At 38.1% G+C, this 17,048-nt stretch overlaps 1 protein-coding gene and 1 pseudogene across 1 annotated transcript; one reads left to right on the top strand and one right to left on the bottom strand.

Annotated features, from left to right (window-relative positions):
• The first annotated feature begins 7,270 nt into the window (after positions 1–7,270).
• LOC123949585 (olfactory receptor 10AG1-like) lies at positions 7,271–8,227 on the top strand. Its single transcript, XM_046017120.1, has one exon. The coding sequence runs from the start codon at positions 7,271–7,273 to the stop codon at positions 8,225–8,227; it is 957 nt and encodes a 318-aa protein (XP_045873076.1).
• Positions 8,228–15,304: 7,077 nt separating this feature from the next.
• LOC123948601 lies at positions 15,305–16,296 on the bottom strand (annotated as a pseudogene).
• Positions 16,297–17,048: the final 752 nt, after the last annotated feature.

The raw sequence follows: 17,048 nt of genomic DNA, 5'->3' as shown, positions 1-17,048 counted from the left end.
TCAGAATTATCCTAAATGCTAGATTTGGTGATAGTAGTCAAAAAGAACGTCATGTTTAAGAAGCAAATGCTAGGGGCGCCTGGGTGGCTCAGTGGATTAAGCCGCTGCCTTCGGCACAGGTCATGATGTCGGGGTCCTGGGATCGAGCCCCGCATCGGGCTCTGTGCTCCGCAGGGAGCCTGCTTCCTCCTCTCTCTCTGCCTGCCTCTCTGCCTACTTGTGATCTCTCTCTCTGTCAAATAAATAAATAAAATCTTAAAAAAAAAAAAAAAAAGAAGCAAATGCTAAAGATATCTCCACAGCTGACTGCAGTTACATACTTCAACTTTCAGTGATTGGGTCCAATACAGACACCCAACATGGCTCATAAAATGGTACCAACAGAGATTAGAAGCAGAGTGACAAGACACAAGTTTTATTTTTAAGTGGCTATGGTCAGTGATTTTTTTCTAACATGCAAACAAAATTGTAATACACACTCTTTGCTTATTTTTTACTTTTTATATTTCCCTTTAAAAAATATATGTGTGTTAAATTTATCCCCTACGATAGGCTGATAACTTCATATGAGACCTATATGAAGGACTATCTACTATTGATCTGTTCAGATGCACAGAGCATAATGTATTTGATGTGAAAATATCCCTGATTCTTACAATGATTCTTCAATGGTGAAAATTGACATTCCACCACCAACACAAACAAACAAACAAACAAAAACAATGTTTTACATTTGTCACCAATTCGACTTACAGGAAATCTTTCATACCAATAATATGTATATGAAGATGTTTCTAGTGATGATTACTAAATTAGCTTTCTGTCCATAGCATCAAAAATATATGGATCCATGCGATGATGAATGATATTAATAAATGATCTAAATTTTTTCAATTAAAAAAAGAAGAAATAAAAGGAATACAGAGGACTTCTATAATCGGGGCCAAGGTCCTCTGTGAATCACCATGTCTTTAATAAAGCAAAGTATACACGAAAAAATGTTAAATCAATTTTTAGAGCTCTAGATATCAAGCAAAGGTTAGAAACAAGGTGAGGAGAGTTTACTTTATAAAAACTGATGTTATCAAAATAATTAGCTAATACATTCAGCTTTTCTTTATTTATTAAAGCATTCAAATGTATCTAACCATGAAGGTGTTATGCTATACACTACATGAGGCACAGAAAACTTTGTACTCTCTAGACTACCCAACCTGTGTTCCTCTGTGAAACTGAGCTAGTGTGTCATATCCCATGATGCATGACCCATTTAATTTTTATTTCTGAATTTGACCTTCTCTCCTAGTCATTAGCTCCTTGCTTCCAGGGCGTTTGTGTACATTTTACAAATGTTACTGTTGTTGTCACCTGTGTTTTAAATTAAGAAAATATATGTTATGGTATGCTAAATATTATTCTAAATAGTGCTTTTTCATGCTGGCAAATGCTCTACATCTGCCAAAGTGAACAATTATTTTTGCTGGCCAAAACAGTTCAAACAAAAACAGAAGTAAGCCACCATTTTTTAACATAGTAAAGTTGAAAATTACAGCAACAAAAAATTTACCTTCCTCTCCTAATGGCTTTCAAGCCCTCATAATATCATTTTCCCATCTTCGGCTTCACAATATAGAAAACTTGAGGGGCGCCTGGGTGGCTCAGTGGGTTAAAGACTCTGCCTTCGTCTTGGGTCGTGATCCCAGGGTCCTGAGATCCAACTCCACATCAGGCTCTCTGCTCAGCAGGGAGTCTGCTTCCTCCTCTCTCTCTGCCTGCATCTCTGATACTTGTGATCTCTGTCTGTCGAATAAGTAAAATAAAATCTTAAAAAAAAAAAGAAAACTTGGGGCGCCTGGGTGGCTCAGTGGGTTAAAGCCTCTGCCTTCGGCTCAGGTCATGGTCCCAGGGTCCTGGGATCGAGCCCCACATCAGGCTCTCTGCTCCGCAGGGAGCCTGCTTCCTCCTCTCTCTCTGCCTAGTTGTGATTTCTCTCTGTCAAATAAATAAAATAAAAAAAAAAAAAAGAAAACTTGAAATTCAGTGTATGTCTTGTCAAAAATTCACTTTTCTTCTTATGTATGTATATGTAACTAAAAAATTCCACCTACAGCATGAGCAGAGAAGAAATATGTTAACATGTAAACAACTTAGATGATGCATGAAATCTAGAAAATTTTGAACCCGCATTATTTGAGTTTAAGAAATGGCATTTTAATAATTTCAAACTTAGTATTCTGAGATTTTGTGCATAAATATAAACCAACTTTAAGTCTTTGAATGTCCTTGTAGGGGAATTACTCTATTCTCCAAAGATGAAGAGGCTGGGGAGAAAGGTAGAGAGGAGTGGCCAGGAGGCTATTGTTCCTCAGATTATACTCCATAGGGACAGTACCTTCAAGGCAGCACTGATCCAACCACAGACAAGCCTAGTTATTCTCTAAGTTACCACTCGACAGATTATTGAGCTTAAAAATGCAACATGTCATGGAAAGAAGATGCCTCTTCCATGAATAGGGTGCTCTTTTCTACCAGAGTTCCACTGACCTAGCTAAGTAAAGTATAAGTTTCGCAAAAAAACAAGGATGGCTGGAAACTGTTCCTTGAATAATTCAAAACCAAAAGTTACATCAGATAAGACCACAGTCTTTATAAAAGAGTGACAAAGTGTTTCTTTCATAATATAAAAAGGTAAGCATTAATTATTTTACCCTGTTTATTTTATTGAACTGTATTTTTAATTTAAGAATCAAAAGTCAGGAAACACTTTCTTCCAATCAGATTCCTTTATGAGATAAATTTTCTGAATGTATAATATATACACTGTATAATTATAAGTAATCAATCTTTCATTTTTATAAGAGTAAATGAGGTATAAAATGGACAGGATATCTTTTTGTGATTATGAAAAGTATTATATTTCTTAGTTATATTGATATTGCTAAAATATTAAATTCAAAATGGTATTATCTGTTGAATATTCTATGAAGCCCACTGAGTTTTTTTGAGTATAGTTGACAAACACACAAATTACACTAATTATAAATGTACCATACAGTGATTCAACAGCTCTATACATTGTTCAATGCTCATCACAAGTGTAGCTACAATCTGTCACTGTACCATTCTATGAAGCCCATTAAGTTTTGAATAAGAAAATGGACCATTGAACACCACATCAAAAACTAATGATGTTCTACATGCTGGATCACTGATCATAATAAACACACAAAAGAAAAGAAGAGAAAAGGAATGGAAAGAAGAGAAAAGAAAGAAAAAAGAGAAAAGAAAAAGAGGAGAAAGGGAAAGAAGAGAGAAGAAAAGGAAAGAAGAGAAAATAAGGGAAAAGAAAGGAAAGGAAAGGAAAGGAAAAGAAAGGAAAGGGAAAAAAAAGGAAAGAAAATGGACCCTGACATTACATGGCTGAGTTTGAAGTCAAGTCACATCCTAGCTTCCTGACATGGGGCACATTAACTTAATCCCTGTATGCCTCTTGCTCTTTATGAAAAATGGGAGTAGTAACAGCACCTACTTCATTCAGAATGTAATACATGAGCTAATACGGGGAAAGTCATTAACACGGTGGTTAGCACATAATAAGTGTTCAAAACCTAACAATAATGAAAAGAATTTCAAATGATCAGGTCTCTCAACTGTCCACAGCTATTCCCATTCTTACTAACTAGCAGCAATATCTGGGGGAAAACCACTTTAATTTACTGGACTTTTATTTTCAATTTGGTTTGTTCGTTTTCCCTCTCATCTCTGCCAGTCTCCTGTACTTTGAGCAAATAAGAGAAGTAGGCTTTGTTATAGATGTATAAGCAAAATTAACTTTCAAAGCCTAACTCAAATCCCATTTAATATATGAAAGCATCCTCAGCAATAACTTTTCTTGGCTATTTTCTTTTCTGAAATTGATCTATTCTCTTTATTAACAATGAACAGCCTTTTGCAATTTTAACATGAAAACTTCAGCTCCTTATTTACTAATAGTTCTATGTTAGCATCTATCCAGCATAGAAGAGTCTACTGATAATCTTGGTTTTCCTGCAAAATACTACCCCATACATCCTCTCCTCCCCAGATTAAGAAAACTCTATTCCAGAGAGGATAGAAGATAAGCAAATTTCAAAAGAAGAAAGCATACATAAATTTAAGTCATAATGATAAACACAATGAGGAGGGTACTTATCATATTAGAATCTAAGTAAAGTGATTAATACAATTCAAACTACTTAGTCTTCAAGAGAGCTCCTTGAGTTTCATATCAGCTTTATAGCATATACTTTTGAACAAGGAAAAATGAGCTCTAGTCATTTAACTAAGGACATGTTGCCAGAATATACTTAATTTCCATTGTAATTCACTCAAAATGAGATTGTTTGGTCAGTGAATTTGAATCTAGTTGAATGCAGCATGATTGCTGAGATCAGGAGGAAAACTTCATTTTGCCATTACCCATGAGGAAATATTTAAATATTTAAAAACTATTTAAAAATATTTAAAATTAAAATAAAATTAAAATTAAAAATATTTTAAAAACCCCATGCAAGAAATTGATTAGCTATTGGGATATAAAACTGAGGAGCACACAAGAACCTTTTGTTCCTGGGATATGATTTACTATTTTTACTTAAAAGTAAAAATCACAAAATGATTTTTCTGATACCTTAAAATTTAATGAAGTACTAGATTAAATACCATGTTCATATTCATAAGAAATTGTCTGGTGCTTCCCGAACACCTTGTAATTCTCTCTTCATAGACCGTGCACATTCCCAGTAACACCTGACTGCTGACTTCTGCAAACTCTGTAAAGATGGAAACTGAGCTCATTTATTGGTCATTAGTATCTACTTTGTAGTGAAGACACTCAGTATTTACCCTTAATAAACCACACAATTAGGATCGATGAGAAGTAGGAAATACAAAATAGACATTGGAAATTGTTTTGGTCGACTGGGATCTGTCACAGGCGAAAGGAATCAGGTCTTAAAAGAAGAAAGGGCGGCCACATGGTGGAGGAAGGAAGGCAGATTTGGAGCCTGGGAAATTGACAAAGAGACTTCAAAACCCATAGCAATCTGGGTTTCAGAGTATGTGACAATCTGTGGAGAAGGTCCCAGGTTAGCGTTAATGAAGACTAGATGGAGGTCACAAAGAGGAATATGGGGTCTAAGGTGAACTGCATGGCAGAGAGACCTAACTTAGGCAGTCAAAATGCTTGATTCTTGAAACAGCTAGCTGGGATCTGTCTACACTGCATTTATCCCCATGATTCCTGGTGATTAGTGAGCTGTAGATATTTAGAATACACGTGGCCCTTGAACAACACGGATTTGAACCTCATTGGTCCACTATACTCAGATTTTTACAGTACACACCTTAACTGTTTTCTGTTTCTTATGATTTTCTTGGCAACATTTTCTTTTCTCTGTCTTACTTTATTGTAGGTAGATAGTATATAATACATACAACATACAAAACATGAGTTAATCGATTATTTTTGTTAGCAATTAAATTTTGAAGGAGTCAAAAGTTATATGCAAACTTTTGACTGCCTGGAGAGGGATTGGTGCATTCGTTGCTCAAGGGGCAACTGGATATATTATATTCATAATACACTGCATTAATTCAACATAAACTGGAATATATACTACAAAATCTATATCAATTGGCATGTTAATAATATATATTTAAATGAATAATATAGTGTATATCGATAATAAATATTATATATACTCAGCAACTCAGAGATAAGAAAGGGTACACAAAAACAGACTTCCATTTTGTCTGGCATCAGGTATATGAACCCTAAGATCAAATTCTCTTGCCCATTTTATTTTTCCTTTTCCTCATTTAATTATCCTGTAAATGCCCTAAACATATCTAATTATTCCTATAGCATTTCATAGTCATAGTCATAGCATTTATTTTTTTAAAGATGTATTTATTTGTCAGACAGAGAGAGAGAGAGAAGGAAAGAGCAGGGGAATCAGCAGGCAGAGGGAGAGACAGGCTCCCTGCCAAACAAAGACCCCAATGTGGGACTTGATCCCTGAACCCTGGGATCATGACCTGAGCCGTAGGCAGACACTCAACTGACTGGGCCTCCCAGGCATCCCCAAAGTCATACCATTTAGAATAAAAGCAGAATTACTAAGATTTTGGGTGTAATGATAGGTTTAAGGACATATAATAGTCAAACCTTTTATAATTTGTTTTACATTCTAAGCACATGACTTGCTATGATGCATGATTTCTAATATAACTTTGTATGATATCTTCAATGAAATGGTTTGCTATGACAGAGGCTAGGTAATATTCCTTGTTTTCCTGATCAGAGTCTCAGTCTCTTTCCCAGATAATGAGCATCCCAGGATGGTCTGAGCTGGGCCTGGCTATGCATTCTTACTGACCACCTTGCCCTGTGGTTATGTGAGAAGCAGGTCACAGGGGAAACATCAAACCAAACATAAACTAATCAAATATTCAGTTGCAACAGTGTGGATGGAACTAGAGGCTATTATGCTAAGCAAAATAAGTCAATGAAGAAAGACAATTATTATATGATCCCACTGATATGTGGAATTTTAGAAACAAGGCAGAGGATCATAGGGGAAGAGATGAAAAAAAAATGAAACAAGGTGAAACCAGAGAGGGAGGCAAACCATAAGAAACTCTTAAACTTAGGAAACAAACTGAGGGTTGCTGGAGGGGTTGGGGGTGGGAGGGATGGGGTGGCTGGGTGATGGAGATTCCAGATGGTATGTGCTATGGTGAGTGCTTTGAATTGTGAAAAACTGATGAATCACAGACCTGTACCCCTGAAACAAATAATACATGATAGGTTAATTAAAAAATAAAAAGGTGGTAGGCAGAAAAACATACAAGTGCGTTAGATACCTTATTGACAAGGAAGGAGAAACATTTCTCATTAGAGAATGTCTTGTGTTAACTAACACAGGAGAATAGGCTATTCGACATGTTTTGCTTTTATTTTATTGTTGTCTGTTTTAGTGTGTCATTCATTTATATACACTATTAATATTAGCAGGGAGATTAGAGTTGATTCCTTTCTGTTTTTATCTACCAGAATTTGAGGTATTAGGTTTGAAGTTTATTACCAAAAATACAAAACAAAAAAACTAAAAGCTGAATATCTATCCTTTGTCAGTGGATTTGAAATCATCTATTTAATATGTCCCATTCTGCAACTGGGCCCAGCAACTGAAGTGAATTCTAAGCCTTGAAATCATTTTGTTTATAGATGGAATCCACAGGACAAAATCCTCTGCAAGGGAATCAGACTCCATTAATGGATTTCATCCTGCTTGGCTTTTCTGATATTCCTGACCTCCAAGGATTCCTTTTTGGGGTGTTTTTGACCATGTACATGATTATTCTGATGGGAAATAGCCTCATTATCATAATAACCAAGGTCGATCCCTCCCTCCAGACTCCCATGTATTTTTTCCTTGGAAACTTTTCTTTCTTGGAAATATGCTATGTGTCGGTCACTGTCCCCAGATTATTAACAGATCTTTGTAGACAAAATAGAAGTATTTCCTTTCTGGCCTGTGCTACTCAAATGTATTTCTTTCTGGTGTTTGGAGCCACTGAGTGCTTCATTCTGACCACAATGGCATATGACAGGTATGTTGCTATTTGCAACCCCTTACTCTACCCTCTCATCATGAACAACAGGCTCTGCATGCAACTGGCAGTTAGCTGCTGGATCACTGGAATTCCAGTACACATAGGGTTCACCTACCTGATCTTCTCTCTACCCTTCTGCGGGTCCAATCAGCTGAATGACTTCTTCTGTGACATACCTCCAGTACTTAAGCTTGCCTGTGGGGATACTTTTATGATTGAGATGTTGGTTTATGCGGTTGCTGTTCTAGTGGTCACTATTCCTTTTATGTTGATTCTTGGATCTTATGGGAAAATAATCTCAACCATCCTGAAGTTGCCATCAGCAGCTGGGCGAGCCAAGGCATTCTCCACTTGTTCCTCGCATCTCATGGTTGTGGTTTTGTTCTTTGGATCAGGCATCATGACATACTTGAGCCCCAAGTCCAGTAATTTAACAGGAAATGACAAGTGTCTTTCTCTTTTTTACACCATTGTGACACCAATGTTTAACCCCATAATATATTGTCTGAGAAACAAAGATGTTATGGTGGCACTCAAAAAATTCCTACTGAAATGGGTTGTACTATGACCCGGAAATGGATTGTACTATAACTCGAAAACATAACCTTATAAAATTTGTTTCTTATTTATCACAGTCCCCATATACTCATGCTGGTGCTTCTCCAATTTTTCCCATGACTCTTAATTCTTCTACATAAGTTCTGTCATTCTCTGATCCCCTGTGAAATAAATTTGGCTGTTATTTTGAAATACTAAATTAATTCTAAACTTAATTCCAGGTATTGAAATAGTGAAAATAACACACAGAAGTTATTAAAAGTTGCTGTTGCAGCTGCTTTTTAAGATTCCAGAATATGGGGACGCCTGGGTGGCTCAGTTGGTTAAGCGGCTGCCTTCCGCTCAGGTCATGATCCCAGCGTCCTGGGATTGAGTCCCATATCGGGCTCCTTGCTCGGCAGGGAGCCTGCTTCTCCCTCTGCCTCTGCCTACCTCTCTGCCTACTTGTGTTCTTTCTCTCTCTGTCTCTCTCTCTCTCTCTGACAAAATAAATAAATAAAATCTTTAAAAAAAATAAAAAAGATTCCAGAATATGGCCAACATTTTCTGTTTCACAAAAAGATATTCATTTTTATATCTCCAGTCCTGACATACTATATGAAAAATAACAGACATCTAATTAACTTCATTAGATTGAAAGGATGATTAATAGCAAAGGCTGAGCTACTGATATGTTACCTGCTCATGCGCAACAATTGCATTCTAATCATCAGGCAGGTCACATAAAGAAAGGAAGGATTTGAATCTAGCAGCAGTGAGTGGTGTTGATGTGCTACAGAGTTGACTTTTATTGGTGATTCATCAGCTAATTCCCTAAAACTAAATTCACATATGAAAAAGGGGGGCACATGATCTCAGTTCCAGAATCCAGTCTTAGTCTGCAATACTAGCTAATCCCCTATAATTTTATTATGTTAATTAGGAGACTTGGTTGTAAATTCAATATAGATATATAGATTGTAAATGTACATAGAGGACACAAGTGGGGGGGCAGATAAAAGTATTCAAGTAATCGAAACAAATTTTTTGAAGAATGTTTGTTCTGGGCAGTGTAAGCTATTTTTCTTACCTCTTCCCCCCTTCTTGAAGGAGAAATCAACAATTTCCCTTCTTTCTTTTTTTTTTTTTTAAGATTTTATTTATTTATTTGACAGAGAGAGATCACAAGTAGGCAGAGAGGCAGGCAGAGAGAGTGAGAGGGAAGCAGGCTCCCTGCCGAGCAGAGAGCCCGATGCGGGACTCGATCCCAGGACCCTGAGATCATGGCCTGAGCCGAAGGCAGCAGCTTAACCCACTGAGCCACCCAGACGCCCCTCCCTTCTTTCTTTCTTTCTTTCTTTCTTTCTTTTTAATTTTTCAATTTTATCTTTTTAAGATTTTATTTGTTTGGAAGAGAGAGCGAGAGCACAAGCAGGGGAGAATGGCAGAAGGAGAGGAAAAAGGAGGCTCCCCACTGAGCAGGGAGCCCCATGCAGGGCTTAATCCCAGGACTCTGGGGATTATGACCCTTGCTGAAGGCAGGCACTTTATGGACTGAGCCACCCAGGTGCCCCTCTTCTTCCTTTTTTGAAAATAAAGTTTATAGTGTCTTAATGACAAAGAAATAACTGTGCAGAAAGATAGGAAAGAGTAAAATTGGACATTAAAGAAACAAAATCTGGGGGTCCTAGGTGGCTTAGTCAGTTAAGCATCTGCCTTTGGCCAAGGCCATGATCTTGGAGTCCTAGGATCGAGCCCCTCATCTGGCTCTCTACTCAGTGGGGAGTCTCTTTCTCCCTCTGTGATCTCGCTCACTCTCACTTTCTCTCAGATAAATATATACAATCTTTTAAAAACATAAAAAAGAAAGGAACAAAATTTTATAAAACGTCTATTAAATAGCACTGTTCTTCCCACAACCATTTCTTTCATACAATCCTGAATTTTGTAAGCTTCTGGCTCCAATGATTCCAGGCACTTGAATACTCCCACTAGGATTCCTATCATATTCCATTCAAAATACAGAGTACCTTTACTCCCCTCCACCTGCTGCACCCACTGCTGCATTTATCATGAGTCCTTTAGAAGGAAGAGAGAGTATACATAACACAACTTCTCTACAATTTCCCCTGGCATAAAACCTCAACTTAAAATAGAAAAATGAAGGAAAAAACCAAATATGAAGAACTAATTATCAAGGTCATAATAGTGTTCAATTGTAACAAAAAACTTTGTCTCTGAGAAAGAGAGAAACATATCATAAGAAAATAGATCTTAGAGATGTTCTTAACTTCCATGTGTGAGTGCTACCAAAACAAATATCAGGGGGACTATTCATTTCTATTTTTAGCAATGTCACCTCTAGAGCTGCCTCCTCCCCCAATAAGATCGGAGTTGTCTATCATGTTTGCAATATTAAAATTCTGAAAGGTGTTTGTAGCAGCAGAAGAAAGGATGGGTATCGAGGTGCACAGGGCTGGTATTCTAAACTTTGCATTCAGTCAGTATATGAACATCAGAATTTTATTTCTTTCTAAAAGGTGTGGCTTTACCATGTTGTTGTATTAGACACTACATATGGAACATCCAGTCTGAGAAGGATGAAAGAAATAGGAATATTATAGAAAAGCGATTGAAAAGAGCAAAACCCTTGTGTGGTCTGGAGGATTTCCCTAGTCCTATGAACGCCATGGAGAAAGGTGGGGTTTCTAGCTTCAGCGTGACTTCCTGGATGAGGAGACCAGCCATACCAGAGGGGAGTCCCCAGGTCAGGATGAGCTCTTGAGCTGCAAAATACTGTCAAGTGTTTGGGGACACAGAACATTAACTTATAGGCATTTTTATCTCTGCTGACTCCATGGAGCAAGTGGTACTAATCTCAGGCATTTGAACTGAGCAAGGCCTGTAAAATTTTCTGATGGAATATGTCAAAGCAGGTCGGGAGGTTGTGGTCATTTATCTTTTGAATACCTCTCATGAAAATAACATTTAGAACATGTTTCTGGAGTGAAGAAGCCGGGGACTCTCGGGACATGGTGTCTTGCCACGCTGCCCATACAGGCACACCTCTCTTTAGGGCCTTTGCTTTATGGGCTTCACAGGGCACTGCATTTATACCAGTTGAAGGTTTGTGGCAACACTGCACTGAGCAAGCATTTTGGAGCTATTTTTCCAGTTGCCTTCGTCCACTTTATGTCTCTGTATCACATTTTGTAACTCTTGCAATATTTAAATTTTTTTCACCATTATTACAAATGTTATGGGGCTCTGTGATCTGATCTTTGATGTTACATTTGTAACTTGGAGGGATGCTGTGAACTGTATGCATATAGGAGAGTGAACTTCATCAAATAAATGTTGTGTGTGCTCAGACTGCTCCACTGACCAGCCGTTACCCTGTCTCTCATCCTCCTTTCAGGCCTCCTTATCCCCTGAAACAGCGATATTGAAATTAGGTCAATTAAAAACCCTACAATGGCCTCTAAGTGTTCAGTTGAAAGATGGAGTCACCCAACTCTCACTTTAAATAACAAGCTAGAAATGATTAAGGTCAGTGAGGAAGGCATGGTCAATGCCAAAATAGGCTGACAGGGAGGCATCGCACACCAAACACCTAAGTTGCATATGCAGAAGAAAAGTTCTTGAAGGAAATTGAAAGTGCTTCTCTGGTGAACATACAAATAAATGATAAAAAAGTGAAAGAGCCTTCCTCCCAACTTGGAGAAAGTTTTAGTTGTCGGATAGATGATCAAAGCAGCCGTAACACTCCATTAACCCAAAGCCTAATCCAGGGCAAGACCCTGACTCTCTTCAATTCTGTGAAGGCTGAGAGAAGTGAAGCTGCAGAAGGAAAGTCTGAAGCTAGTAGAGGTTTGTTCATGAGATTTAAGAAAGAAAATGTCTCCATAACATCAAAGTGCAAGGTGAAGGGGCAGTTGCTGAGAGAGGAGGTGCAGCAAGTTATCCACAAGTTCTAGCTATGATGTTAATGACCGTGGACTCACTCAACAACAGATTTTCAATGTAGATGAAGCAGCCTTCCATTGAAAGAAGATGCCATCTAAAACTTTTATAGCTAGAGAGAAGTCAATGCCTGGCTTCAAATCTTCAAAGGGCAGACTGCCTTTCTTGTTAGGGGTGAATGTAGCTGGCGACTTTAAGTTGAAGCCAGTCCTCATTTACCATTCTGAAAATCCTAGGATCCTTAAGAAGCATGCTAAGTCTACTTTAAATGGAACAACAAAGCCTAGATGACAGCACATCTCTTTACAACATGGTTTTTACTGAATACTTTAAGCCCACAGTTGAGACCTAGTGTTCGGAAAAAGATTCCTTTCAAAATAATACTGCTCATTGCCAATGCATCTGATCACCCAAGAGCTCTGACGGAGATGGACAAGATTAATGTTGTTTTCGTGCCTGCAAACACATCATCCATTCTGCAGCTCATGGGTCAGGTAGGAACGACAGCTCTCAGTTTTATTATTTAAGAAATGCTGTTCGTAAAGATATAGCTGCCATATGTAGTGATAGCTTGGATGGTTCTGGACAAAATAAACTGAAAAACCTTCTGGAAAGGATTCACCATTCCCAATGCCTGTAGTGCAGGAAGTACCAGGATCCAAGACTTTAGTGAAGGAAGGAACGCAGTTGTGGTGGAAATAACAAGAGAGCCAGAATTAGAAGGGCAGCCTGAACATGTGATCAAATTGCAGCAATCTCATGATCCAACTAACGGGTGAGGAAATGCATTATATGGATGAACAAAGAATGTGGTCTTTTGAAATGGAAGCTACTCCTAGTGAAGCTGTAAAGATTGTTAAATTGACAACAAGGGGTTTAGAATAGTACATGAACTTGGGTGATAAAGCAGCAGCCGGTTTTTGTGAGAATTAAGTCCAGTTTGGAAACTTCCACTGTGGATAAAATGCTACCAAACAGCATCACCTGCTACAGAGAGATCATTCATGAAAGGAAGAGTCAATCAATGAAGAAACTTTATTGTTGTCTTATTTTAAGATATTGCCACAGCCGCCCTCCCTCCTTTACTACCCACCACCCTGATCAGTCAGCAGCTGTCAACACCGAGGCGAGACCCTCCACCAGCAAAAAGATTATAACTTGTTGAAAGCTGAGATGATGGTTAATGTTTTTTAGAAATAAAGTATTTTTAGCCTGCGGTATGAACATTGTTTTTTAGACAAATGATATTGCACACTCAGCCTACAGTATACTGTAAATATAACTTTTATAGGCACTGAACCCCCCCCAAAATGAAACAACTCATTAGACTTGCTTAATTGTGATATTTGCTTCATTACAGTGGTCTGGAACTAAATCCACAATGTCTCCGAGGTGTGTCTATAATCAACTTTGGAGGAGCTCTATCCTTACAGTGCAAATAAGGCGTGTCGAAAACAGACCTAAAAGTGTGTATGGTAGAGACTCTCTTCTGTGCCTTGGTTCTCAGGCCCAGACACTGAGGAGTGTTGCCATCTGTAAGGGCATCCCGGGCTGGCAGGAAAAGCTCCAAATATGAGTCTGAACCAAGCATGTAGAGATACCTGTCAAGATGGGTGGGGGCTATTTGTGTCAAGACCCAAGTCTGCCATCTGGTTATATCTTACCCTGAATCATGCATGTCTTTTGTTATTCTTGAGTTTAACAATAATTTTGATTAATGCTAAAGCCTGGTCTCTATGTTCTATGCCGATGTAAAAGTGCATTCAATGTCCATGCTCTGAATGAAATAGTAAACGTGGAAAAATGCATTCTCACAAAGAATACCGTAATGACACCAGGCACTTGAACACACTGTCTGTGGACCCAGAGTCAGGCTGGGATCAGATTGCTGCCAACGCACAGATTCAAGGTTAGATCTGGAATCAGATGCGAACGACTCCTTGAAAAGTGAATTGGGATTATGTGAGCGGTGGTTTTGCTATGAATGAAGTGATATTAGCACAAGGTAGTCAGATATAAGTATAACGTTTACTTATAATTGCAACTATGGGTGCCTATCCAATTTGAGTTATATGGAGATGAAAGATAATACTATATAACATGATGTAAAGATGACATGCATATGAGACTCCATGAGCGTGTATGTGTATATGTGCCTGTAAATTGGTAATTGGATTCAAATGATCTTGTATCCAATATGACTATTTATTTACCTCATAAGAAGAAGAGATTAAGACACTGCCATGAGAAGGAAAGATCACTTAAAGACAAAGGATGAAGACTCCCATCTACAAATGTAGAAGGGAGGTCTCAGGATAAATCAACCCTGGCATGGCCTTGATTTTAGGCTTCTTGTATCCAGAAGAGAGAGAAAATAAAAACTTGTTGTTTAAGCAACCTGTCTGTGGTACCTTTGTTATGGTGGCCCTAGCAAACCAACACAACCAGCATCAGCATCATATTTTATATGCATGCATGTTTATGTGCATATATAATTAAGGAGAGCTAACCTTAATCATAAAACAGCTGATTACTTTATAAAATGGGTTTATTCAAGAGTAGCAGAGAATTGCACTTTGGACCATGCAGGCTATGTGAAAACACTGGCAAATCCAGATAAGGAAAGAGAGGAGCTGTTCTTTTGTAGAGGAGGGGGGAGCTGGGAAGGACTGTTATAAGCAAAAGTCTATTGGATTAAACTGAGATTTCCAAGAATAGTGGTTTTGCATTGGCTGGGTTGTGAGAATCTCTCATTGGCTGGGCTGTTGCAGGGGAGGAGGAAACCTCTCTTCCTCTTGCTAGGGTTAGTATAGGGTAGAATTCTTTCTGCTGGGAATACAAGATCCATCTCTTCCCATTTATTCTGTTGCTGACCACAAGGGGTAAGGTGTAATGCTCCTCTTCCTGGCCTCCTTACTCCATCTTAAATGGGTTTCCCTTTATTCCATCCAGAGAAGCAAATGGATGACACAGTTTCTGCATGTGTAAAAACTCCATTGGCAATGATTGACTCTGATCTTTACTTACAAATGTCCATTATGAATAGAAAGACACTAATAAATGAAAACAAAACAATGTAATCATAGTGTTGTAATCATAGAGATGAAGACAATTACATCAGTCTTAATTTCCTTCAGCTTGATGTTTAGCGTGAAAAGCATAATTTACTGGCAAACCAGTTTTTACCAAATACTCTTTTCATTGCGTCTTTCACGTCTTTGTTCCTCAGACTATAGATGATGGGATTCAGCATGGGAATCACAATTGTGTAAAATACTGATACTATCATATCATGATCCAAGGCATAGCTGGAATTAGGTCTCACATACATGAAGAGAACGGTACCATGAAAAATGGACACTCCAGTTAGGTGAGAGCCACATGTAGAGAAGACTTTCCGCCTCCCTTCAGCAGAATGCATCCTCAGAATCGCCAACAGAATGAAACCATAAGAGACCAGGACTATCACGATCGTGGATATCTCAATAGATCCGGCAAAGTAGAAGACCAGAAGCTGGTTTATGTGGGTGTCAGAACAAGCAATGGCAAGGAGAGGAGGGATGTCACAAAAGACATGCTTAATTTCATTGGATGCACAGAAGGATAGAGTAAATGTAGCCACCGTGTGTAAAGTGCCATGCAGGTACCAGCAACATAGCAGGAAATTATGAGTGGCACGTAGACTCTGGCTGACATTCTAACAGAATACAGGAGAGGGTTGTAGATTGCCTCGTAGCGATCATACGCCATTGCAGCTAAAATAAAGCATTCCGCGGTCCCGAAAGTAATAAAGAGAAACATCTCTGCTGCACATCCAAGGAATGAAATGGTTTTGTCCTCCGATAAGAAATTGACTAACATTTTGGGGGTAACAGCTGAGGAATAGCAGGCATCCAGGAATGATAACGCACTCAGAAAATAGTACATGGGGTTGTGGAGCCGCGAATCCCCAATGACCAGTATCACCAGTCCCAAATTTCCTACCAGAGTGAAAACATAGATTGCTAGAAATAGTAAAAATAGGAAAACTTGCAGCTTAAAATCATCTGTGAAGCCCATCAAAATAAACGTGGTGACTTGAGTCACATTTTCCCTCTGAATCCTGTAAAAATGTAAATCTGACGGCACCGCCGACATTTTGATTTTTATTTATAGGTTTTAAAGATAATTTTTTTGAATATATAATCTACTCAGTCATATCCTCATATCCGTCTCTTACAAGGACGTATGGCTACCTTTGGTCCTGAAGGGATAGGCAGGGATGAAAAAGTGTGGTCCAAGTGGATGCATTACCCTGAACAAACAGATTAAATACATTATTTGATTTCATTGTTGGCTAAATTTGCTATGTGAAAAACAGTGGCACCTTACGTGATTTAACCTCCAGTTTATTTTCTGTTAAATTTAATACCTCTTGTTTTCATATTACATCATCTTCACATTCAAAAAGACACTTAAATATAGGAGTTTTGAATACAAAAATATGTACTAGAAAATAGACATCTTGAGTACTAATCCTAGATATTCCATGGTGCATGGAGTGCCTTTCCTTAATGTCCGTAATTGGTGAAATGGGAGCAAAGACACTTACATCACAAGATTGGATTGGGTTTACATGAAAAATCAATGTGAGAATTATTTAATTTCTAAATTTTTCAGATTGCTAGGAAAAGAGACTTATTTTTCAACTTGTCCTATGGGGCAGCCTTTTCCAACCAAACTGTTTTCTGGCTATTATGTCATGTCATTAGCATTTCTTGAGAACAGTGACTGGCAGAACCAAAGACCTTATGAAACTAGAAGTACCTTGTTTGCAAACAAAAACAGGGCAATGTTTTTTTTTTTGTTTGTTTTCCAGTCTTGTTTCCTAAAACACACAACAGTCAGTT

Source organism: Meles meles, chromosome 8 (assembly GCF_922984935.1).
Source record: "Meles meles chromosome 8, mMelMel3.1 paternal haplotype, whole genome shotgun sequence".
Classification (NCBI taxonomy): domain Eukaryota; kingdom Metazoa; phylum Chordata; class Mammalia; order Carnivora; family Mustelidae; genus Meles; species Meles meles.
This window is presented reverse-complemented; position numbering and strand designations above follow the sequence as displayed.

What these genes read in the sequence shown, in the direction of transcription:
- LOC123949585 (XM_046017120.1), top strand. Translation starts at nt 7,271, where the DNA reads ATGGAATCCACAGGACAAAATCCTCTGCAAGGGAATCAGACTCCATTA.